Genomic DNA, 27067 nt, shown 5'->3' with positions numbered 1-27067 from the left:
CTGATTTGCATTCAGCACCAGCGACACGCTCAGCTACAGCCTGAATTAAAGAGACTGTTTCTTTTCAGGAGAGAGGGCCTGCATGGCTGTTTGTGACAGAGCTGAGGTCTGAAATTAGAATAAAAACCCGTCCCAGCGGTAATATGAATAGCCTAGTGATCTTCATAAAGAGGAACTACATGGGGAAAACAAATCAAATGCAAAGAAAGACGCAGAATATAAGACACATGAAACACAAAGAGGACATCTTAAAATTGTAGCCCATTCCCTGCTAATTTATCTTAAGAGATTAGTTTTAAAAAGAAATAACAAATTTTAATCTCTTAAAGCGTCCGGGTTATCTAGTTCCCTCAGTAATAATCTTATCTATTAAAAGACAAATCAGGCTAGTTGCACTGCTTCTACTTAAAAGGCATATGGACCTATAGAAACTGCATTATTAAAATGCAGAGAAAGGCTTATTTTCAGCTTCAGGTATGTCACACTGCACTTTTTTCTTTTCCTTTTGTTTTACAATTGAGAACATATTCGCATATAAAATATCAGCCTGAAGACTAACTTATACAGGTAAACACCTAGCCGAGCAATAGAAGGAAAATACTGTACACTGCACATTGATACAACAGCTGTGCCCAGGATTTGGACTCACAACCCTCCAGTCTGGAGGCTAAACTCCTAACCTCTTCTCTATACTACTGCCAAGCCCTCCGGAGAGAGCCACAGTCTGAGATGTACCTAACGTGTTTTCCATGGCTATACATGAAAGAAAACTAGGAAAATCAGAATTCAGAACTGCAAAGTTGTAAGGAAAACTATGTCTGCTCTTCTATACCCCCTCATTGCTGGTTTGCCTTCCATCTGAACTCTGTTATGGAACTGAACCTTAACTGACATAAGATGTTGCTTAACAGGAACAATTTTCAGGATCTTCTTTTAATCAGAAGATGCTTAAAAATTGAGTCCAATTAAGTATCCATCCATCAATACATTTTCTTTCCTCTTATTTAAACTGAGGGTCATGGAGGAGCCAGAGTCTATCCTAGCAAGCAACATGTGCAGGGCAGGGTACACCCTGGGCAGGACACCAGTCCATCACCGGAGCCACACAGACACAGATACAAACAGACACCAGGACCAATTTTCCCCAAAGCCAATTTACATACCAGCATGTGTTTGGACTGCTAGAGGAAACCAGAGCACCCAGAGCAAACCAACAGAAAGATGGGGAGAATATACAAACTCCACACAGATACCAGCCCAGGACCAGAACTGAACCCAGGGCCTCACTGCTGTGAGACAGCAATGCTCACCGCTACACTGCTCTGCTGCCATCAGAGAAGAACTATAATCTTGGTTAAATTAAGGATTCAAACACATATCAGACGTCAGATTAAACCAAAATCAGCAGTTTCACAGGTCGTTCCTGTCCAGCGTAGAAAGAGAGAGAGCAAACTTTTTAATACTGGGCCTAAGAAGCCTTACTTACACAAATAGTAACTGGTGGGATAAATTAGTTGACAGCTTGGAATGACCTCTTGTTATTAACAGATCTTATATTCTTAAAAACATACATTTACATTTGAAATGTACATGGGAAATTGCAGTATGGAAAACAAGGTAATGTGTGTGTGTGTGTGTGTGTGTGTGTGTGTGTGTGTGTGTGTGTGTGTGTGTGTGCTTAAACTGTAAAAAATTGAATCACTTGGACCAAACAGCAACTATATCCAGAGGTGTGGAGGAAAGATTAATAACTGATTCCATACTGTATATCAACGCAACAGGTTTCCACAACTGATTATAAACCTCGGAGAACTCAAAGCTGGCTAGAAAACTGGTAATACAGCACCAAAATACAACAAGAGAGATTGTAATGACTCAACACACCATGTAACATTTTTGTGCAATCATGGTGAAGATTAGAACTTTGCAGCTTGCTGACGTGTTTATTAGCCGCCTGCGTTTTGAGACCTTTTGTTTTCCCAGTCGCGGGAGAAACCCACTCACGAAATGTAAGTACTGGGTTTCGTGGAGATATGACACCTTGGAACCAAGAATTTAACAATTCTTTAAAACCCTTTTATTCACATGAGGTAAAAGTTACTCGTGTCTGCATGTACATGACCGTGAACCTACTGAGAAGTTTCTGGGCATCTTTCGAAACTCACTGAAGAGAAGGGATACAAGCCAGAAGAAACATTTAACTGTGACCAAAGGGTTCAAGGCTCCAAAGGACAGGTTGTCCCATCCTCTCAGGCTGCTGGGGTTGCTTTAGATGGGTGCATCAGCAGACTGCTTAAGATGATTTTCTGTGCCTTAAACCCCAGTGATGTGAAAGGTGAAAAGTAGCATCATTTCCTGAACACAGGAACGCTAATAAAAGGGCGTGTCTCTGCCCAGGCACAGAACAAATTATTTAGCTTTCAAAGATACATATACTTTAACTTTCCTTCAGAATTTCGGATCATCAACGATATTTTTAACACTCACTAATGACAGATTTCTTCATCAAGCACAAAAATTAATAACTTTAATATTTCATTATCACAGCAATGCATAACACAGGAAAAACAAACATTAACAAAGGTTAACAAAGCCCACTTTTTCCTAAATTTCTTACGTTGGTGCTTTTAATTTTCACCCTACACGGGGATTTTCCAAGAACTGCTTAATTAGTGATTTTCATTTGATACAGCATTGTTCAGCCTACTACATCTATTCATTTATTCATCTAAGACATCTTTTCAGAGTGTGTTGAATTGGATGCTTCCAGCGAGCGCTCCATCTGAGTTAATGAGTTCACTGAGGGTGTGGCAATACTATCTCTCTGCATCTCTCTCTCTGAATTCAGTTCATTTACATGAAACCCTCCCTACAATTCACTTTCACGTACAAGTGTTCATTATACACTAGGCAGATGCAACTAATAATTATTATTAACCAGAATAGGTTCTTGTATTTATACAAGTGTATTTGGGAGGGAACCCACTTCAATCACTAGTGAAGTGCACCTAGGAGAATTGGCACTGGTGTGTGTGTGTGTGTTTTCTGCTGCAATGGACTAGCACCTGATACAGGGTGAGCCCTGACTTGTGCCCGTTGCTTGCTGGGATAGGCTCTGGCTCCCCTGAAACCCTGTGTAAGAAAAAGTGGTTAGAAAAATGGATGGAGGGCTATAAAAAAAGGTGTTTAATACTGTATACAATTCTGGACAAATAGAGCAATTATGAAAGGTGAAAAGAACATTTCTCTATTAAAAAAGGACATACCTACATAATATGTCAGTAGTATAATGATATGTTAAAATGATAAATGAACATGCAGGGTATTATGAAAGCAGAAGGTGCAAGTCTTATCTCAAGGAATAACGTCAAATGGCACAGACAGAACATGACAGACTGCACAAAAAGTGGAAAACCAGTGAAAGACAAAAACATCTGACATGTCTAAATGCACTTCTGATAGTAACAAAAAAATCAAATAAGAGCAATGCATTTTCTCCTTTTCCACAATAGTGGCAAAATGTCTCCATATAAAGTAGCAAATTTTTCTTTCTCAGCACCAACAATAGCTGGATTGGAAATGTTATTATCGGCTTTTGAAAACATCCATCCATCAATCTGTCAGCAGCTTATTTACTGTATATAGCACCTTTCATACAAATTACACCGAAGGAAACAAGTAGCAAAAAAAAATGTCAAGGTGAAAAGCTTAATACAAAATTAAACAATGTAAAAAGTACATTATCATGATTATTGTTTATGAAAATGCACTAGAGCACACAATTGCTGAGAAAGGAGACAATCGATATCTTTATCTTTCAGTTTAGGAAACACAGTATTTATTTTTAAATGTTCACTGAAAACCATAACTGAAATTGTCCTGCTGAAATGAGGAAGCAAATCATTCTTCAGGCAGGGTGAAGAATGCCTTGCTCTTTCCTTATGACTTAATTTGCATCCTCAGGAGCAACAGTTTCGCACCATGCAGGTTGGCAATCAGAATTAATTCCATTAATAATTACTGTAGCATACACTTAAGGATTTTGTTATTTATTAAAATCTGATTTGTGCAGCACTTTCACATTGTTTTATGATGCACATATACAGTAACTACTCTCAATTTCTTTCAACCTCCTGGTGTGCATAATACTAAAACACCTAATAACCACAGGCAAACTAATCCACGTAAAATTAGAAAAGATACGAATATCCTTTCTGGTCTTGTAATATTCCATGATGTTTCCCTTGCTTTCTCTCTTTAAAGGGCAGGTTTGGTTTCTGTATCGATGGCTTAGTGTGTTACAAGTGCAATGTGTTTGTGATCTCCGTATTTAGAATGAAGGGCAAAATTAGATGCGTCAACTATTAACGGCACACTTAAATAATTCTTTGTTTTCACTTTGTGCTGGGATAAAAAGAGCATTTGATGAATAAAGCAGAGGAGCAGGAGGTGTCGGAGCAGAGAGGAAGAGAAACATGAAAAACCACAGGAGGGACGTGGACAGCGCGTGGGCAGAGCTTACTGGAGACAGAGATGGGCACTGGCTACACTGTGGAAAATGAGAAGACAGAGGGGCTGCAGGGGACAGCACCGTTATAAGGGAAGCAGTTAGAATGGGGGACTTTGATGCACGGACAATATTGTGTGTACGAGCGTTAATTAATCCCGCATGATGTTTCGCCTGACCTGGCGCTCAAGCAGCAGCCATCCCTAAGCAAGAAGACGGGATTCAGCCCAGTTCAGAGCCCAACCAGAGTTGTCATTGTCCATGGTGGAACAAGTGACTCAGAAAAAGGTAGGAAGAGGATTCTGCAGGAAAATGTAAGCATTGCAGCTTGTAAATGGTGGCCTTCTCAGGAATTCAACCAGTACCACATGCCCTGGGAAACAAGAGGAGATATGTTAGGAGCTAATGTGTAGCTGAAAGATTGGTGCAGAGAAAAGCAGTTTAGTTGGGGCATCAGGGGTCTGTTTGAAACAGAATGAATGAGAAGAACAGGTCGGGGACTGGTGCAATGGGGGAAGTACAGTACAGTAAGTGTGTGTGTTGAGGTAGATTTAAACTAGGACTAGGGAGCTTCAAACAGGCTTATTCTGGTGGGCTTATGAAAACCCTGGGTGACACTAAGAACAAACATAAAATAACTAACATATTCATTCTGAAAATGCTTGTCTGTCAGTGCTAGAAGTAAAAACTAAGGTTGTTGCTGGAAGAGGTGTTAGTGGGGCCAGCAGGGGGCGCTCACCCCGCGGTCCATGTGGGTCCTAATGCCCCAGTATAGCGACGGGGACACTATACTGTAAACAGGCGCTGTCCTTCGGATGAGACATAAAACCGAGGTCCTGACTCTCTGTGGTCGTTAAAAATCCCGGGGCGTTTCTCGAAAAGAGTAGGGATGTAACCCCGGCGTCCTGGCCAAAGTTCCCATTGGCCCTTACCAATCATGGCATCCTAATAATCCCCATCTATGAATTGGCTTCATTATCGGCTTTCCTCCCCACTGATAGCTGGTGTGGGGTGAGCATTCTGGCACACTATGGCTGCCGTCGCATCTTCGAGGTGGGGCTGCACATTGGTGGTGGTGGTGGAGGGGAGTCTCCATTACCTGTAAAGCGCTTTGAGTGGAGTGTCCAGAAAAGCGCTTTATAAGCGTAAGCAATTATTATTATTATTATAATTAGAAGTATAAGGAATATAACACAAGAACTTGAGGTGACGGCAATTCAAATGCATGCCAATACAGAAGAACTGTAAAAGAGGTGAAGAATGATCTCATCACTTTCTGCTTGTGGTATAGATGAAAAATAATAACGTGGCATTAGGCATCTGCCACTGAGAGCCGGTTGTAGACCATCGGAAAACGTTCCCGTTCATTGCCAGGAAACATCCGAAACACAGATCGTCGAGGAGGGAAGGGCGTGGAAGCCGTCTCCCTGTTGCTCTGCTCCAGTGGCAGCTGACAGTGACAGCCTAAATGAAGCCATTATGGATGTGATTTATGCAGAAGCACTACTCACACACAGTCTGCATAAATGTCGCCCGTGCTAATATCACGCCAATCACAGTTTCTCAGATTTCAGCCAAGGGAAATAATAAAAAAAAAGGGGCCGTTGATGCCCTCTGACCTTTGCGTTAAACGTCGGGAAGCACACAGGCATGGCGTGGAGCCTGTGAACAGCAGTGACAGATTAGTGACTGTGGCCGTATGCCAAGCTGTTAGGAAATCAGCTGTGGATGGAGACAAGGCGATAAATGCCCATTAGTGTCCGAGCATTAGTGTCTAAGGTTTTAGAAAGGAATTACAGCTGAAGATCCATGGGGCCTCCTGGAGGGTGAAGGTCTCTCCTCTACATGTCTTTTGGACTGTGTCCTAATTATCTACCAAAACCTGCCAACTGCCCTTATGGAAGTTTAATATGATGGATTTGCATGGTATTTTCACAGTTTTCTCACATTATGCAATGTGTATGCCAGGCAATTTGCTTTGCTATGGTGTCCCATGTGCTGTTTCGTGCATTAATTTACAATCTCGCTCTGCTTTTACCACAATTTCCCTTGTTTTTTACCGTTACCGTGGCCACACCACTCCTCCGATTAAAAAAAAACCCACAAAAACGTGTACAAGGCTGCTAATTAATAAAAAGAATCAAGCCTCTATTTTAAAGGACTGTGATATGGATTGTCCATCTAATATGCCATCAGAAGCAGTGAGAAGTCTCAGCTACAGCTGGTTCAAAGTTAACTTCTCCATTTTGGAGGAAGTAAGAACTTCAGCTATTCAAGCAAAGGGAGGGATAAGCACAGCGCAGCTTAAAAGTTAAAAAACTGTTAGCTTTGTTTGTTTAGTTCAAGATTCATTAACAATATGCTCTGCTAATGCTTAATGCTTTTAAATATGTTTCTTAAGTAACTCAAGAGAAACCGAACCAGTAAATATACTTGCTCAGAGCCTTTTGAAACAGGTGATGCCATTATGAGCTTTGGACATACAGTATCATCAGCTGGTCGATGTTGGGATCTGAAGCAGGAGCACACAAGCAGGCTGGAGAGGATTCCCTTGAGGATTCCCAGGGGCCTGTGAGCATGCAGTGATGTCACTCCACATGGTGCTCACTCACCTGCAGGGCACTATGGAGCTCTATGGATCTGATGGATGGGTGTGTCAGGGGAGCAAGTGCACAGCTCTTTATTTTCCCATTCTCCCAGGGTGACAGCAGTGAGTTGGGAGGACTGCAAATTGGTGATGGCACATTGAAAGGGTAGGAAATAATAAAAAACAACTAAGCTGTGTTTCCCAATTCAAAGCACAAGCTCAAAGTGCAAAATTAAGCTACATTTTTCCAAGACAAAATGTACAGATATATCAAAGCAAAGGTATTCAGTTCACTCTTTGACGATCACACTTACATCAACAGCAGTTCAATATCAGATCATTAACAGTTGAAATATTCAGATTTAAATTTCTTTTGACGTCTCTTGCAGTCATTTTTACATTCAAGACTGAAAGCTTATAATGCATGAGCACTGACAGGCGCAACCCAAAGTGAATAATGTGTTAGTTTTCTGCAAACAGCCCCAACAGGACACACATCTGACAGTCCCGTCCTCTACCATTCTTGACCTTTAACTGTGGTTACGAGGAGAGTATCGATGAGAGTACCCACTGGTTCACCGCCTGGTTGAATGGGTATCTAGAGATTGTTCTGACCAAGGACAGTGTCAGAAATCTGCCTTCCGCCCCATGGGATGACAATGCATGTGAGAGAGTCTATTCATGGGGATTTATGTTGCTAATGTTCTGGGCAGTGAGTGCACCTCACTGACGCTTTTTGTAAGAAATATCGACGGGGTGGCAGCAAAAGCAGTGGAATGTGTATTAAATTATCTTTCTCCAAATCGCAACTTGGAAAAAAGGGCACACGATTCCAGACAGGCTACCGACTGCTTCCGTGAACTTTGTGCTTTTAAGCATGAGGCTCAACATTTACAGCTGAAGAACGCCCTGGGGGAAATGATTGCAGACCAATCCATGTATAAAATATGGCCCTGCTGCCCACCGATGACCCCGCTGATTTGCTGAGAGACCGCAGGCTGGGGTCAGGGGGGCTACCTCACTCCCACGACGCAGTGACAGCCTCTCAGCAGCCCCGATCTATAAATAGACTCCAAAGTGAGCTATTACTAATTCCCTCATTCACGGCAGTTGAAAGGGAAATGGATTCAAGTTTGACGGGGGCTGACAGGAGAATACAGCTGGAGCTGGAGTACTGCCAGCGTGCCCATCCTCTCACACTCGCCTCTCCCCTGCTGCCTGGCCCTGGGCTCCTTCAGGAAGGTGCACTGAGCAGGACAGACACTGTCCCCTTTTTTCCATCTGGTCCATGTTGCCTGCTTTCCACCAAAGTGCTGGGATAAATCCCCTCTAATATTGACGGAGGACTAAGAGGTCCGGATCGGCTGCATGACAGCCTGCTTGTTTGTGGCTGTGCTTTTTCATACCTGGCCTGAATATTGCTCAACGAAGGCCAACCAGGAGAAGTCCTGGTAATGACGGAACATCATTCCTACGGTCTTGAACAGACAGTGTTGGACTGTATCAGCGCTCTGATACAAGTGCAGTTTAAAAAAAAACTCCGAAGGCATAGACCCCCATGATCTGTTTCAGGAGCAACAAGAAGAAAGGTTTCCAAGGAACATGAGAAGAAATTGGGATTATGCACTTTTCAAAACTCAAAACAGGAGTAATCTCTTTATATCTTCACACGTTTCGGAACAGCAGTGGGTATATGGAACAAGCTGTACAGCCTTGGTTTTGAAACGGATGCCCCTGGGATCTTTGAAGAAAGGCTCCGTGTTCCTTGGCTCATGAAGGTACCAGAATAACAAGCAAGCAAGATGGGCCAAGTGGCCTCTTCATGTATAGTCTGAGGATGCCAGAGGTTTGTAAGTGTCTCCTTAGGGAACAAACAAGAGTAAGGCTTGCTTACATAATCTCCCTACAAGGGTAACAGTTATGATACCTTGATGGCAAACACAGTAAAATCTGAAATGTATGGAATTTTATAGCCATTACTATTTGTATAAATTAAGAAATAAATGGATTTATTTTAATCATTTATGTCATTGATACTGTATATTCATGCTGCACACCTGCATTTTCTTTGCTTGATCAACTTTACTAGAGGTCCACTGGGGTCTGAGTAGATCTGGAGGCCACACTACATACTGGACTAACAAAATTAAGTTTTACCAACCTGATAGATAAAACAATTCAGATTAATCACAATACCATTGAGGTACAAATTAAACAAAATCGGGTATTCGGGTATCACCTGACATACTTATAGAATTTAACTGTACAACTGTGACTGAACATGAAGGAAAATATACTGAAGAGATTTTGAAATCAACTGCTAATTTCCAAAAAGGCTTCTTTGTATTTTAATCCATCCATCTATTTTCTCACCACTTTATCCAATTCAAGGTCATGTGGGAGTCAGAGCCTGTCCCAGCAAGCAATGGGCCCAAGACAGGATACACCCTGGACAGGACACCTGCCCATCGCAGGGCAAACACAGACACAGACACAGAAACACTGGGCCAAATTTTCCCAGAACCCAGTTAAACTACCAGTATGCCTTTGGACTGTGGGAGGAAACCAGAGGACCTGGAGGAAACCCACCTGAACACGGGCAGAACATGCAGACTCCACACAGACAGCAGCCCAGGAATTGAACCCAGAGTCTCAGCGCTGTGAGGCAGCAATGCTAATCATTGCACCATGCCACACATTCGTCACACAGATTACATTTCTAAAATATATTATCCATGTACAATGGCCAAATTAACAATCACCCTGTAGGTATTTAAGATGGAATAATATACAAAAAAACATTTTAAGTACAAAATAAAATCACACTTCATTAACCAGAAATAACACTACTAGCACAATAAGGGCTTACGTCTAACAGAGATCTTACAGAGATCTATACAGAGATCCTGCGTGATAGCTCCGCTGGGGCCAGAGACTTAAAAAGTAGCATCTGTTTTAACATCCCTAATAGTTTTTAAGAAGCACAAGTAATAGCACATGAGAGAGATGTTTAAAAGTCATGTGTTCCCTTAGTTTCTCTGATATACAGAAATAGATTCGACTGTCCTAGAAAAAGACATTTTAAAAAGGGCCCAGATTTCACACTTCACATCTGCTTCAGCGATTCACAAGGAGGTTGCAGTGCAGTATTCTGGGATTATGATTTAAATAGCAGGCTGGCTGTTTTCTGGGCTGCGCTGTTTAAATACCACACACAGGAAAAAAACAGCCCATTAATCAAATTCACTTGTCAAATATGCCAAAGAAGATCTCTGTGCTCTTCCTCTCTGGCTTGTGTATCTGGGTCTTTACCTGCATATTTATCAGGTGATTTTCACAATACTGTTGTTCTGCGGTGCATGCATTCCACTAAATCCTTCCAAAAATTAGGTTTGGGTTGTTAAAGCAGAGTATATGGAATAAAAAGTGTGGCTGAGCATTAAAGGAAAGCACAGAAGAGCATGGTAAGCACAGAAAGCCAGGGGAAATGCCATGCAAATTTAGTAAAGCAAACCTTCATTTAAATAATAAATACAGCACTACTGTCTCATAATTGGCGTAATTATTGCACAGCTGCTAAGATTCTAATCACTTACTATCTTTATTTAGATTTCTCGTTATGTGTGAGATACAACTACCACTGCTACTATTAATAATGATTCCTTGCATTCATACTGTATAGAGCCTTTCAACGCAGTACATCACATACTGTAGAGGCATTACTAAGTGGGAGAAATTGATCTTTATATCTTCCTGTATACATATATGCATTTGTTACAGGAATAAATATTAATTTACTTCACGCTGCGCTTCAAGGCAGGACCAGCTAAACAGTCATCTTTGTGTACACAAAGGCATTCAGCACCATGGACAGCTGTTTCAGCCCATTTAAGGCTCATCCATAGGGCATAGCTATATCGAGTCTGCAATATACTGTATACAGACTTGATGCTCAGATATAGCTATAGTATGTGAGCCTTATACTGTTCAGCATTATAATGTAAGCTAATGATTATTACTGCCTACACTGCATTGAAACTGCTTCTTAAAACACACAAATCTCAAGAAATGTTATTTCTTGCAAAACACATATTTGCAATCATTGTTGATTCAATATTGATGAAAAGTGTTTTCCGATGGAAGGATGGATCATTTTAGTCAGCCAGGGACTAACTTGCATTGTTTTTTTTTAATGAAATCTGTTGCACTCAGCCCCAGGTTCTCTCTCTCACTCCCAACACTCTGCTGGTAAGGAAAATTCCCTTTATCCCGTCTGAGCTTCTGTGCCAAGTAAAGACCTTCACACATCAAGAACAGAGCAGGTGACATCGCCTGTCACAGCAGTAGGCTGGAACACAGCTGCAGCAGCACAGACAATGCAGAAAACTGGAAATCTGTGAGATCTTGGGCTAATAGTCTATACAGTATTTTACTGGCATTTCTGTTGCTCTGCAGTTGGACATAATAATAAAAACAACACTGCAAACCCATCACCCACTCCAAGAACTCACAGTGCGCAAAACCAGGTTTCACAAATATTTTCACATATCTAGTTTTCAATCTGGTGACCTGCTGCCAAAACTGTAGACCCTGAACAAGCTACAGAGAGGTGATAAGTGAAGACAGATGGTCTGTTTGTAAATGTAATGAATACTTTAAATGTAATTTTAGCTCCTAATAAAGGTGAAGTCCATACCTAGGTACTTAAGCGGCTTGCCTTGCACTTGGTATGCAGTACACAGATTCCTGAAAAAACATCAGTATGCATTATTGATTATCAATATATACCGCATCCCTTCTGCAAGGTGATGAAATCTTATCAATCATGATTTGAATCTTTAAATATATGCTAAAAATGCTGGAGAAAAAACAATTTCTTCTTGCTGCCACAGTATATTGGACAATGATAATCAGTCGATTGTAGAGCATCACATTTTGACTGGGAGTATCTGGAGGTAAAGAGAATTTTGTCTCCCACAGTAGTGACATTAGCACGACAATCTCAATACAGCGTGACCAGATTTGTGATTTAAAAAAACACCAGTGTTCTCCAAGCCAATGGGATAAGCGCACGCCAAAAGAAGGTATATTCTGGCTACAATTTCTAAAACAGGAACCTGAAGCTTTGGTATTACTTCTTCAGAGCCTCTGCCAGCTTGATTGTTAATTCTAAAGTGTGACATTGAGACCAATGAGCTGAAAACTATGGGATCTTATCTTGCCAAGAACTATCTTGGTTCTCTGCTGCACTGGAATGCACTTGAGACACAAAGATTTCCAGTCCCTGAAGAACCCTGCTCACTATTATTATTCACAATTATTTACTTGACGCGTACTTGACACACTTGACACACCCTGTCTTGGTGCACGATGTAGGTGTCAGCCAGCACTGGTCAAGAACACAATGTATTCATTTAAATCGAATAACACAAAGTGGGTGGCGTGTTGGTACAGTGGTTGGAATTGCTGCATTGCAGCGCTGGGGCACTGGGTCCAATTTTGGACTCCAATACCTGCACGGAGTTTGCAAGCTCTCCCCGTGTTTGTGTGGTTTTCAACACAGATCACCCCAGGTGGGACGCCAGTCCATCGCAGGACAGACATGAACGCTCTCACCCTTATGTCATGGTCAGTTTTCCCCGAAACCAAACGTAACCTAACAGTATGTTCTTGGAGTTTGAGAGGAAACTAGAGGACCCCAAGGAAACCTATGTAAACACAGTATTCAAACTCCATGCAGACAGCACCCCAGGAATTAAACCCAGAGCCCCTGTGCTATGAGGCAGAATAAATACATAATATTTGTTCAACTGATGAATCTCAAACATCTCATCATTTTGAGATTTAATCTTTATTAGTATATTTGATCCTCAATACTAATATTAAAAATTGGAAATAAATACAGTTTTATTAGCATCTCAGTGTCTTACAGGATACAGTACGTAGGATGTTCTTTTCTTATATCATAAAGTTAATTTCTACTTACAAGAGCCCCAGTAGCTTGCGTTTAGATTACCAGTTGCTGCTAAAATGCTTTTAATTTAGCATTTAAGCACAGCATTTCAAGACTGTAAAATACCAGCTGGTGTCTTTGTTCACTTCTGGAAAGTCTTTGATATACAGTAATTAATGGTAACTTATCATCTGAAGCAGAAAGTCCTGTACTTGTAGCAGCTGAAGGATGTGTCTCAGTTCCTTTTCTGTAGAAGAAAGACCATGTCTCCCAACAACTGGCTTTATCTCATGACAAGGTACTGTGTATCTTACATATTAATCATTTATTAAATTAACTGCTAAATATTAATTAAAGTGGTAGATTAATTGGCTTCTGGAAAAATTGTTCCTGGTGTGTGTGTGTGTGTCCAGCAGTGGACTGGCATCCAGTCCAGGATGTACCCTGCCTTGTGCCCATTGCTTGCTGGGACATTTTCTGGCTCCCTCGCAACTCTGAATTGTAAGACGTGGTTAGGAAATGCATGGCTAGATGAATGAATTCATACAATAAACTATAAACAACTATGGAATATTGTCAAGATTTTTAATTCCAAACAGCACAAAGTAGTGCATGATTGCATGACTGCGAGGAGTGCCCAAATCAAGCAACACACCTTAGAAAAACGGATTTAACAGCTGTGAGAAACCTTACAATATAACACCTCTGTATAGCACAGAGCACCCTGCTGTGCCAGAAAATTACAGACCATTAAGCCGGCCTTCTATTGCATGTACACTTATGGATCAACAGCTAGATCTAAAGAAGAAGGCCATTACATCAGAACAACTTCAACATCTCAGTCAGCGGGGGTATGGAACAGAAAAGCAACAGTGACTATGAGCGACTGTGGCAAATATGGAAGCAAATAGGTTTATTTAATTTCAAAATATATATTTGCCCAGTGACAACTGGGTGTGTTCTGCCTTGATCAAGTTTTGAAATCTTCAAACTCCATAAGCACCATAGAAGTCATCAGCAGGAATGCGGTAGAGCACATTGCTAATTAGTGTAATGACAGTAATAATGTTTTCTTTATACAAAATACCGGATACTATCTGTTTCAAAAATTCACCTCTAGGAGACATTACCAGTCAATCAAAACCAAAACCGCCCAATACCTGAACAGCGTCTTCTGCACGGAAGTCCTGTTTAACCAGAACACACGAAGGCCTGTGCATGTTCTTTGTGTGAAGTGTACTGCAGATGTATTACTGAATTCTTTCTACCTATGTTTTTGCAGCAAGACACCAGATCAAATTCATTGTACATGTGACATACAACTAAAGTGATTCTGATTCAGATTCTGATATCGCAAAACTTACAGTACATACACATACTGTAACTGAAGGCTGCACTCCTGCATAGCTCTAAAGGCATTACTGAGTCGGGCAGAGGCATCGAATAAATCACATTAACTGAGTTCTCCTCCTTTATGGTTTGTAAGTTGTTAAGATCTCCTTTCTGAACTTGTAGACCAATTGTCCAATATTAGCGGACTCTCATTCTTATTTTCAACATTTATACAAATACCTTTTATTTCCTATGAACAGCAGGAGAACACTTAGAATCAAATACCCAGACTAGCAATGCTAAACTAAACAGTCCTACTGTACTGAAGCTCAGTCAGCCCTTTAACTTGTGAGCGACGACTTAGGTGACTGTAACTCAGAGTCCACCACAGAGCTCCCTGCACATGCACTGCTGTGAAAAATCATTTGAGAGACTCTCAAGCAAACAGAATTAAATTAAAACTTTTTCACTACAGATTTTTTTATAAAGCTGCAGGTTTTGCATTGTCAGTGACTTCCCGTCATTTATAAAGCCAATTTGTAAGGGGGGCTTTGTTTCATTGTAAGAAAAGGTTTAAAGACAAGCGTAGTCTTTCAATTTCCTGCTTATGATGTCTGTGGAGGGATCCAATATTTGTTTAAGGACAAACTAAGCTCTAAAATTACTTGATGAACAAGAAAAAATAAAATATATAATACAGTACTGTACATACATAAAAGGAGTTCTACAGATCGAGAAATATACATGTATTACTGTATATACTGTATGCATCCATCCATTTCTAATCTGTTTATTTGTTAAAGATATTCATGTTTTAGTATTCTCACTTGAGATTTGTTTCACATTTTTATTAATCACTAAAATAGAGATTTAAGCCAATCTAAAAAAGGAACAAAAACAGTTTTAAAGTTCACATAGTGTACAGTAGGTATCTAGATTAATTACTATTTTAAATGGATTAATCCTGAAAGTGTCACAGCCTCAGACCATTTTATTAAGTTAAACCAGGGTGACAAATGTGTCTCAGAGTCTTAATCATCCTTTTCATCCATTTTCTAACTGCTTGATCCAGTGCAGGGTCGCAGGGGAGCCAGAGACTATTCTAGCATGCACAAGGCAGGATACACCCTGGACGTCCCATCCATCGCAGGGCAAACACACACACAGTTTTCCCAGAGGCCTATTAACCTACTGTGTATGTCTTTGGACCGCTGGAGGAAACCGGAGCACCCGGAGGAAACCCACACAAACAAGGAAGAAGATACAAACTCCACACAGACAGCACCCCAGGTCTGGAAATGAAACCCAGGGCCTTGTCGCTGCGAGACAGCAATGCTAACCAGTGCGCCACTGTGCCACCCAGCATGCTTCTCACACCTCGAGAAATATGTATGAAAAGGGGATGATTATGCAATCAAACATTTGCATTTCCTTTGAAAATTATGATTGGTTTATTTTTCTTTTACGTCTCCAGTAATGGCACAACGTCATTAACGTTCTGCAGGACGAGAAGAGATTGAGACGTGTTCAACTCTCCAATGCATGAGTGACTTAACAGACGCAAATGAAGGGTTTTTGAGAAAAAAAAATCAATTTAGAAGCCACTGTTTTGTTACATATTTTCTGAGCATCTCAAATGCAGGTGTCTGAAATGAGCACGCCATGGAGACACTCCCTGCTACCATGACGATTCCAGCAGGAATAGTTTTGTCTAACACAGTGAACTGCACTCAGAGACGTTTAGAATTAGCTGTGGTGATATTCCATGCTTCACAGTAAAACCAGAGTAAAATTGTAAGAATGCTATGGTCAATTTACTTACAATTTAAGTAAACTTTCAGAAGGATAGTCCAACAGCCTACAGGTTACTGGTTCAAATCCAGGCTGTGTCATCTGCATGCAGTTGATGGGAGCCTGTCATGCCTGGCATGGAGACAGCAGCATACTTCTGGATTAAACTGGGGTAGCATCTTCAGGGAGGTCCTCTGCCCCCATGCGACAGCAACTAGAAAAATCACTGACTGATGCTTTTAAACACTCTGCATGACGATGTGCCCACTCTCCAGCTTTTCTGAAGGCATCGCAGTTGAACTGCAACATAAAAATCCACTGACGTGGAGAAGATTCACTGAGGGATTGCCTTTGTTTCCAATGCTCAGATAAAGGAACTGTAGTCAAGATATGGTATGATTCACAAGTTTCAGCTCAAAGCTTTGGTACAAACCAGTTCAAAATTTGTTAGGTATAGAACTGGGAAATGTTAGAGGGATGTTGCATCGTCCGACTCCGCTGTAGCTCACAGCGAAAGGGAACGTCCTTAAAGTGCAAAAGACTAGAGCAGAACTTGATTCAAATTTGATTCAGCTGACAGAATTATCTACAGGGAGGAGTCCTGGTGGAAGGTGGGAACAGACGTTGAATGGCAGCACTGGAACAGACACTCCTCGCATTCTGATGTCAATCAATTATCCAATGAGCTATCCCACCTGATACCCTCTCTCTTCTAAAAAAAGCCCCAAATGGATGTTCGGAGACAGATCCAAGCAGACAAAGCAGCAGCAAAGCTGCTTTGCGGCACTGGGGCCCTGGGTTCAATTCCAGACCTGGGGTGCTGTCTGTGTGGAGTTTGCATGTTCGCACCAAGTTCATGTGGGTTGTCTCATAGTGCTGTGGTTTCTTACCGCAGTTCCAATACTGGTATATACTGGTAGGTTAATTGACTTCTGGGAAAACTGGTCCTAGATATTTGTGTCTGTGTACGGCCTGTCAGGGACTGGTCCTCTACTGGAGGAACAGTTTAATATATGGAGAGATGGGTGCTGTGTCATCTGTTTGAACGTAATGTTCAGGTTTATTCTGTTACCAGTTTTGTTTGATAGGGTGGCCCTGATTTTACCTCAATGCGTTCATTCCCCCTGTGTATACTGTACATACGTTGTGTTTTGGGAAAAAAGACAAATACATTATTGTAGCCTCTGCATCTATGTCTTTCTATTCCTGTGTGTGTGGTAGGCTATTTATAGGGGAATTCACAGGAAAATCTATGATGAGAAAATCTAGTATTATGAGAATAATACCTGAGTTTATACAGTATACTGTGCGATGCCAGTACTTAAGTAAAAAAACACACACACTCTGTGTAAGGAAAGAAAGACCAGTTATACATGGTGCCAAAGCATTCTATCTTCCAAGCCACAGCAATTAGAAAAAAATATATTTGGAAATGAGTACATACTGTGAGCATGGGAAAATGAGGCGATTACGTATTAGCAGACATTAATTTAGACAAGCAGCCATATGAAATCTTTCTGAGAGGAGACAGACGATATAAATAGGAATAGGAACAGCACCCTGCATTGGGGAGGTGGAATAAAGATGAAAATCAGAAATCAGTGAAGCTGTAAATATACTCATTTCCAGTCTGGCAGAGGCAGCCAGGCCATGCAGAGACAGATGTCATTTGAATAAATATGGTAAAACAGCTACTTTGCTCCAGATAAGCAAAGACATCACAGATGCGATCATTCAGCACGTTTCCCACTTTAATTTTAAATTATTCACTAGTTCCAGCAAGAAAGGGGACTCTTAAAACAGTGCTAATCTACTTCTTTCATTCATTACCTGTAACATTGAAGAGTTCATTTCAGGATATTTTAATCTGAAGAATGGAACGATATTCTATGGACTCCAGGGAGTTGCCTATTCAACCTTTTTTTATGTGAATTCCCCAAATTGCACGAGACTCCCCTCTGGAAAGGTTTCTCAAATGAGCTTCTGCCATCTGCCATCCTTTATGAGTTTATAGTTTTCTAGCATCTAAACCCAGGACAGGTTCAGCAATAAGTCGCCCAAAAGCGATATTTGGTTTAGCACAGTGAAATAAAATGAAGCTGCACACATCCCACGCTGTAAATAAAGCACGTTCACCATTGCTCTTTGGGGTGTCTGGAATTGCCCTGGCTGAACCCTGGGGGAACTGCAGCAGAGCTTGGCTGATCTGGGGCTCCCGAGTGTCCGTCTGACAGAAGCCAGAGTGGGGACACTGTGGCTGATGCAGGCCAGCCTGACGGCGGAGAAGCAGCTGGACAAGGACAGACCCGTACAGGAATGCCAGGACAGACCCGTACAGGAATGCACGGATACAAGGGGCACATTGTTTCAAAGCCAGGCTTTTTTGAGTTCATTATTTCATTGTTTTTGCTGAAAGACGAGCTAACAGCGAGGGAGGAACTGAAGGCCTCTTGTTCCCTTTTCATTCTAATAGTAAGTGAGTTCTGTCTCTTAAATTAGAGCAGACCACACAGCTCACCTGCCTTCTGGCTGTTAACCAGGAGGATGTGTCGGCACGTGCTGATTAACGCCCACCTCTCTAACCTTTGCTTTGTTACATTTACTGCGTAGCTTGTAGAACAGCTCCACTTTACAAACGTGCGCACAAAAAAAACCCCACATGAATCTCCCAAGGTCTATAGGAATGGACACATGTACATCACTGAAAATCCCAGTTGTGTGGAAAAACAGAAATCAATTTATTTCACAATTTGAGAAGCAAGGGAAAAGAATCAGGGAAATTGATGGATCTAAAGCACAGAAAGTGACAACCAATGGAAGATGGATCAGAAGTGCCATTCTGTATGTGATAGCAGAGGAGAACCAATTTGCAGGCTGCATACTACTTAAGTTTCAAAATGGGAATTTCATCCATTAATTTTCTAAAAGATTCATCCAAAACAGGGCTCCAGGGGAAACTGGGCCTATCCCAGATAGCAACGGGCACAAGGCACGGTACACAAGTCCATCATAGGGCACAAATAAACACAAACATGCCAGACATACACGTATAAATACATGTTCTCACACCAGGGCCAATTTTCCAAGAAACCAATTAACCTGCCAGCATGCCTTTGGACTGTGGAAACAAACCATAGCACTCGGAGGAAAACCACGCAAACAAGGAAGAACATATAAACTCCACACAGACAGCACCCTGGGTCTGGAATTGAACCCGGCGCTGCAAGGCAGCAATGTTAACCACTGTGCCACCATGCCACCCATCAAAGCTGGAATCGAGTTTTTATACAAATGCAGTGGTACCAACACAACAGCAATGCCATCCTTGAAGATGTGCACTGTTAAGACTGCTCTCCCTCACAGCAGAGGTATTCATGGGAAGCAGAAGCGACAAGGCTCTTACTGACAGCGATGTAAGCCACCAGGAACCTGGTAAACCACAAGGGTCACTACTGCATAGGAGGGAGAGATGTCTGACCAGCTCCTCCCTAACTGCTTGTGCAAGGGTGAGACCAGGGGAATCCCAGACACACTCATCGAATGACACACAGCTTCCCAGATGCAAACCAGAACAATGAACAACGAACGACTGAGTTCGTCTTTCATTATTAGAGATGCCTGCTGTGAATGCTGAAATGGGAGTTTTTCTTTTTACATCTATCGCTTCAACCACTGTCAAGTGTGTCTTTAATATAATCAAATATAACATAATAAAATGGTAATACCAGAACCAATTGATGAACTTTATACCACCCAAAAGACATGCATTCAGTATTCCAAAGGCAATACAACACTCAATTTTCATGAGAATGATCTTTTATAAGATAAGCTGGATAACCTCTTGAACAGTTTGTAAATTGACTAATAATACATTCTGAGGACTTCAAGCAGGACCAAAACACTTCAGCATGCATGTCACATCCCTGACTCTTACCCCATTCGAGATGCATAAAGTTTTCAAAGCATTTTACTCTAGTTTATCATTCTTTAAATTAAGCCCATTTGAAATCCCCAAATCATGCCCCAGTGACAAAAAAAAAACTAATTTTCTTTCTACTTTTCACACATATTATCTCCAGCTTAATTTTCATCTTTGTATTTTTATAATTAGGAGCAAATTCTACACTGGATCAAAAAGCTTTGAAAATCCCTTAGCTAATGAGTAAGAAAATATATTATTGGTTGAATCTTATTAGAGGAAATTGTGGGAACCTTTAATGTTTTTCCAGACTATATTTTTTCCATTTTAAAGTGTATAAAACAGTCATACGCACTACTAAAATGTTGTAATGAGAATACAAATACAGTAGCCCAATACAACAGCTACTGTACCTCTCTTAGACTGTCACGCTGAGTCCTCAAACATTGTTGAATGCTGGACATGACCGGCTGAACTCCTCGCAGTTTTTACATCTCTTTGTGCAAAAACATCTGTCCTCTCAGGTTACATCAAAGTGCTTTTCCTTCACTAAGAAACGGGTTTTGGAAGACAAACACATGAAATACCTGCTGCACCTGTCTCTGTGTGGTGCTGTATTTTCAAATACTGTCACCTCTAAGCAAGGCTAAAACACACATTTAGCTCTTTTAACTTTTCATCCTAACTAAAGCCTTTCATCGTGAGAATAAATTCAACTTACCATTCTTTGTACCTTCTATAAGGCATCTATGTCCTCTTTTATAATACAGTTTCCAGCAGTGAATGCACCAGTCTGCTTTTTGTACAATGTCATTGTAACCACACGTGTCTTGAATTGTCTGCTCTCAGATATATATTCTCATGCAGCTTATTTGCCATTTTAATTGCCTCCACAATGTTTCCATTAAGCCAGCTTCCTTTTCTATTTCTGTGCCACATGTAAAATTCAAAACAAACATTTTATTTCAGTTTCTGCAAACAATTACTCTTTTTAAAACCATCATCTATCCCAGCTCACAGACACCCACCTGAGTCAACCTGAGTGTCCTATATCTGGAGTGATTCGTAACCTCCTAACCACACCAGCTCTCAGCCAATCATGGCCCTCTACATGGAGAAAGCCCAGCCATGCTCTCAATGGAGCACAGTTAGTCAATTGGTGCTCTCAGAAACTAACTCTGCAATGAGATCTTCACAGCTGACGACAGACATACAGTACGTAAGGTATGCCTCAGATTGTCATGTCACTGAAACCCATTATAGTAAGTCAATCCACCCATTTATCCCTTTTCTAACTGCTTCATCTAATTCTGCAATTTCCCTCACAGGATCAATAAAGTATCTATCTATCTTCAGGGTCATGGGGGAGTGGAATCTATCCTGATAAGCAAGGGGCACAAGGCAGGATACATTAAGGACGTGACGCCAGTCCATTGCATACTAAGTCAATCCACACTTCCACTTTGACATGTAGGTTTCTTATTTTCCAATTTTCCTCTCAGGAATCGCAAAGAAAAGTGGAAGTTTTGAAACTGCATGTCAACTCCGGTGTCAAGCTTGTTGGTAACCAGAGCCAGAAGAGGTTTTAATTGAGCTACAGACCAATCCACAGCCCACAGGAAGAGTTGCTGAGGTGTTCCTTATCCTCTGGGTGCAGTAACTGAGCTCATATAAAGATAAGGATATAATCAGGGCAGAGCGTGAGTCATGAGCACATTGATTATCAGTCCAGGTCTGTCACATGGTACCTTCAGGGGCAGCAACATTTGAAATGAAGATTCAAAACTGGAATATCAGACAGGGGAGGAAATAAACAGGAGTACAAACTAGAGCTAGAGTAGGTAACAGAAATCAAAGATTTTACTGTGCAGTTGTAATGAGTAAACAAGTAAAAAAAAGCCCTAGTTTAGATTATGGGAATGGACTAGATAGATTAAAGGATCCAGCATGACCATTTTCTGCTTCTTCCAACGAAGGGTCATGGGAGAGCTGGAGACTATCCCAACAAGCACTGCATGCAAGGCGGGATAGACCCTGGACAGCACACCAGTCCATCACAGGGCAGACAGACACGCACACACTCACACCAGGGCCACTTGTTTTCCAGAAGCTAGTTAAGCTACCAGTATGTCTTTAGACTATGGAAGGAAACAAGAGGACCTGGACAAACCCAGGCAAACACAGGGAGAAAATGCAAACTCCACACAGATCCACACAGAAGAATTGAACCCAGGACCCCATCGCTGTGCCACTATGCCACCCCCCCCAAAAAAAAAACTTATCCTGTCTTTTTAGATTACAATAATGGATTAAAAATGAATTGTGAATCTTCCATTGTATCTCCATGTTCAAGCACAGATGATCATCAACACACTGCTTCCCCTATTCTAAATTGAGTGCTCTCACCCTCCTGGGATATTCGACCAGGCACCTTTGCTAAACTCACCCGATAAGTAGTTTGCCCTTTGCATCTCTCCTTCAAAGTCAGCTTGTAGTTGCTGGCAGATGTCAGGGCTTGTCTGTCTATTTAGGCAAAATTGCTGCATACAGCGTCTGTCAGACAGATCAGGAGAGAAGCTGTTGTGTGTATCATCTGTCTTAGCTTTTGCTTTCCATCTGCATCCATCAGTTACCTGCTTTCATTGTGACCCACCTGCCATTTCAATTTTTGTGGTGGGTCGTGAAAGGCACACAAGAATGTCTCTTTCTATAGCTTTCTAAATCAATTGCCTTGTGTGTGTGTGGACGAGGGAGAGGGGTTAATGCCCCAAGCCTCAGGCTCTGATGGGCCCCACTCTCGAGGCTGGAAGGGTGAGTAGATCGTAGATGCTATACTCTGTAACACCATTGCTGAGATTTACATTATTGAAATCGGGTATGATAAGCAAGTTCATAGCATGCATATTGTTCATGCACACAATTGTTAAGTTGACATCATATGAGAATGTTATAAGCATGTGTCCGTGCTGATTTTTAGCTAATCGTTAGTGGGCCTTATCAGGGTTGGGGGAAAAATACACAAAATATTGTGATTAGCTTTCTGCAGACACAGTACAAGTACACTGGTTTTACGCCTTCGAAAATCACAGCAACAGAGAGAGCATCTGTATTCGTGGCCAAATTATCGGACATCAAGGAACAACAGAACCAAACGCCACAGTGATGAGGAGGAAACTGAATATCAGGTGCTGATGTTGCTTATACTTACGTTTTAAACAAATGCAAACATAGGTTGGGAATTTCCATCTGATATGTCAAAACCAGAAATGAATGAAGCTTACATTGAAAAACACTGGGAAACTGCATATCTGGGTGATTCACGGACAATCTCATAACATCTAGGCTATTTCTCTGATCTTAGAGTGCCACGAAAGAAAGAGTTAATCTCTAAAGAAACCAAAACTGCACATTCCATTTCTAAAATCTATAAATAGCAAACACAGGTACTGTGCTGTACAGAAATACACTGACAGTGGCTTCAAATGATTGAATGTTAGGCTTTGTGGATTGGCCATTCTGTCTATGGTGAAGGTGAGAGCATCAACCCTGGGTTTTAGAGACTTGATTAAACTTGTCAAGAAGGAGCTGGACTTCACAATGCAGGCAGGACAATACTTACCATGATTGGTAAGATCTTCATAGCTGTAAGATATTTCATCAGCTAATACTGTTATCTTTCATAATTCATAATATAACAACATATGAAACAGGTTGAGGTTCATCACATGTTGAAAGTTAAAGAAAGGAAAAATAAAGTTTTGTGAAGGATTGTGAGGCACCTGAAGAAGACTTCACAGCCAAAAAGTTGTTTTTTTTCTTTACCTTTCAGCGTTAAATAAACCTTTACCTGTTCCTTTGCAGCCTACACATGCTGACACAGCATTGTCTATAACAATATACTGTGAATATACTGTGTGTTGATCACAGCAGTTTTCCACTGCTGTTGAACGTCATGTTCATCTGTGTAAATTATTAACTGATGAACATAACTGATTTGTTCCTGGACCTATCCCCTGTATGGAACAGCCTTGACACTTGCCACCAGGAATGTATGAACAGACATGAGCTGGCTCATTGCCTGGGAGCTCGCAGTGCTTTCAGTGAAATCCGGATCATTCTTCCGACAATCATAACTCCCAAGCTCTCCTGTAGGAGCTGTGGCAAAGGTGCGTTCTCTGCAGGAAAGTGGAGGCACAAGGGAGCACACACCACAGAGGACAGGTGATTAAAAAAGGGGGGATTCCAAAGTGAAAAGATAGAACAAGAAAATCAATTCCAAACTTGAATTGAGTTCACCAAACTCAAACAGGGTAGGATGGCAAATGTCAAAACTTGTCTCAACTTAAAAGTTCAGTCAGTGTACTGGGGAGCAGAAGCTGGGGGATTCCTTGTGATTAAAAAGGTGTGACTCCCAGACACATCATCTTCTGATGGCTGGAGCTCTGCCCGAGGGAACGATTAAAGATGAAGGAAATCAGAAGTGTATCAAAAAACCGGTCTTCAGAAACAGCGACATACAGTATCTTAATTAAGCAATATAAGTGGGATGAGCTGCCACTCTCCTGAAACTGAACTGAATGTGGTGATGACCGTGCGGGTGTGTGTTTGTGACAGCAAACAAGATAAGAATTCTCGAGCCCTTCTGATCCATTCTCTCTGCTGGTCTTGTAGGAGGCAGGCAGAAACCAGTGCAATCAATAGCAATAACTGCATTAATGTAAACGCTGTCCATCCCAAATGATCCCAGAGCACTTTAACCTACCGGCAGGTTTGCTGGGCTGGTACCTATTCACGTGACAGTTCAGAAAATTTCAAATGTTTGCAGGCAAGTGGTTGGCAGAAAAAACACCAAACTTGAGGCACAACTGAGCTTCTGCCCAGATCGAATGCCGAGCTGAGATGGTGCTGATAGCATGTCTACCTACACAGACATCCGTAAATGCCGAGAGGAATCAATGCCAAGGCACCCCACAGCCGTAAAGGCGACAGGAGGTCATCTGTTTAGTTATTAGGGCCATTCTCTAATATTTTGGCAGGACAATATACTGTATAGTTTAGTCTGATTCTGAGTTCAAACTGGGAATCTAACCAAGAGCCTTGAAAAAGGCATCACCCTTCCAAAACTCCTGCTGTAATATGTTTTGTCGCACTGTAGAAAAATCAATAACATACAGTTTAAAATTCATGTAACAAAAGAGAAATTTCGTCGGAACAGAAATCCAACCTCCCTGGACATTTCTGGTACAGCACGTACATAAGCTTCTAATTGTGCGCTATGGACTGGACTCATTAATTATCCTTTTGAATTATAATTAAATACAGCACTGCACAGAAAAATATGAGCCCCGAAACCGTTTGAACATAAATTCAGTTCTAAAGAAGAAACCACAGAGAATCCACTGGAAACAGTTGAACCTAAAGGATGTGAATAAACATGTTTTAAAGACATACACTACGGCACATACAGTCAATCAGTAAAAAAAACTAAAAAATACAACAGCTTTACACAACATTAAAACCTATTATTTATATTTCTTTATACCATTTACCAATTTTCATTCAGTTAGTCCTCGACTAAAAATATACTAATTAAGTTTGTGGTTGTATCTGAATATTGTTGTTGTATACAGTATGTTATAAGTACAGAATGACTTATACTTTCATCATGACTAAAAATCCCTATTTTGTGCAGTGACATAATCGTGTGATCTCCTGTCTCACAACCTGAAAATGACTTGAGAAAGGAAGAAGTTATGGTTCAATGGGAAAATACTCTTTAGGACCTATAGTATGGTTAATAAGGGGCTGACCATTTTGACGTCCACATAGATACACTCCCCCTCCTCCAGGCAAGCAAGTATTGACTTACCATCTTCTGTTGGTACGTAGATATTCAGGTAGAGGCAGTCCTCACTCTGGTTCTGAATGTAACCGGCCACAATATCCAGGTTGTCTGTAAACCACACAGGGAGCATAATTTCCGGCAATACCCCCTGGATGTTTTGTGGGCAAACATGAGCAAACTGGGTAGCATTTCTCACTTCCGGCCAGGACCCAGGGGCCTCAGGAGGCTGGAACCTCCTGTCTCCGACGGGTGGGGTGGCGTAAGGCACCCCAAGGTACTGCTCCACCGGGCCGAGAATCTCATTGTTGAGGTCCTTTTTGATGCCTCGCAGCTTGCCGTAGTTGGTGGTAACCATGGGATATTTCTCAGTGCTGGAGGTGTCACCTTTATGGCACGAAGTCAGAGCCACTCTGAGAGCCAAGCCAAGGAGCCAAACCAGACAGGTGTCAGACATTCTCTGGGGACAAGACCTGGCTGTCCCTACTCTACACTCGGGGATGGCAAAGAGGTACATTTTCGACGGGCACTGCGTTTGGAGTGTGCTACTATTCCCAAAAGAAAAAAAAAAGGCTGCCTATGTATTTGAAAAAGGCAGTATAAAAAAGCCGTCGGAGAGGAAAAGGCAGGGAGAGAAGGGATTGGAAAGGTCAGGAGAAAGTGGTTAGAGGTTACTCAGTTTATTTCAGATCCGGCAATTCTGGGCTGCACAGAGCTGGTCTGCGTTTGCCTCTCTGTTCCGTTCCATCTTCCCATGCAACCCTCATTCAAATGCTGGGCGCCTGATGGCTTCACTCCATTCAGCAATGTGCTCTGTCAGGGCCTGGAAAACAGCAGAGGGAGAGATTAGGGATGTTATTAGATTTGCTTTGCATCTACAACCAGCAAACCCGACAAGACCAGACATTATTCTTTAGGAACCGGGGAAATTCTGAATGTTCCAATGTTATTGACATTAATTTGTACAATATTCAATTGTAAAACATTCTGAAACTCTGTGTGATACATTTATTTTCAAATTACCTCAGGACTGAGTGCTCAAAAACAGTGGTTTTGTTACTCTGATCTTTTTTCTTTTGTACGCCAATGAGATGAGTAACTTAGTACTTTCACAGTAACGGTCTTTTGAAGTGACA

The 27067-nt window shown here is 41.4% G+C and overlaps 1 protein-coding gene across 1 annotated transcript in view; it reads right to left on the bottom strand.

Moving 5' to 3' along the window:
• The window catches only part of nlgn2a (neuroligin 2a), a 131948-nt gene extending 105194 nt beyond the window's left edge, over positions 1–26754 (bottom strand). The window contains exon 1 of the mRNA XM_088911167.1: positions 25959–26754. Within this exon, the coding sequence (XP_088767293.1) occupies positions 25959–26448 (490 nt within the window). The 5' untranslated portion in view covers positions 26449–26754. The remainder of the gene's footprint in view (positions 1–25958) is intronic.
• Between the last annotated feature and the right edge of the window lie 313 nt (positions 26755–27067).

This window comes from Atractosteus spatula, chromosome 3, assembly GCF_055471065.1.
Source record: "Atractosteus spatula isolate fAtrSpa1 chromosome 3, fAtrSpa1.hap1, whole genome shotgun sequence".
Lineage (NCBI taxonomy): Eukaryota > Metazoa > Chordata > Actinopteri > Semionotiformes > Lepisosteidae > Atractosteus > Atractosteus spatula.
The sequence above is the reverse complement of the archived record's forward strand: the minus strand, read 5'-3'. Positions and strand labels throughout refer to the sequence as shown.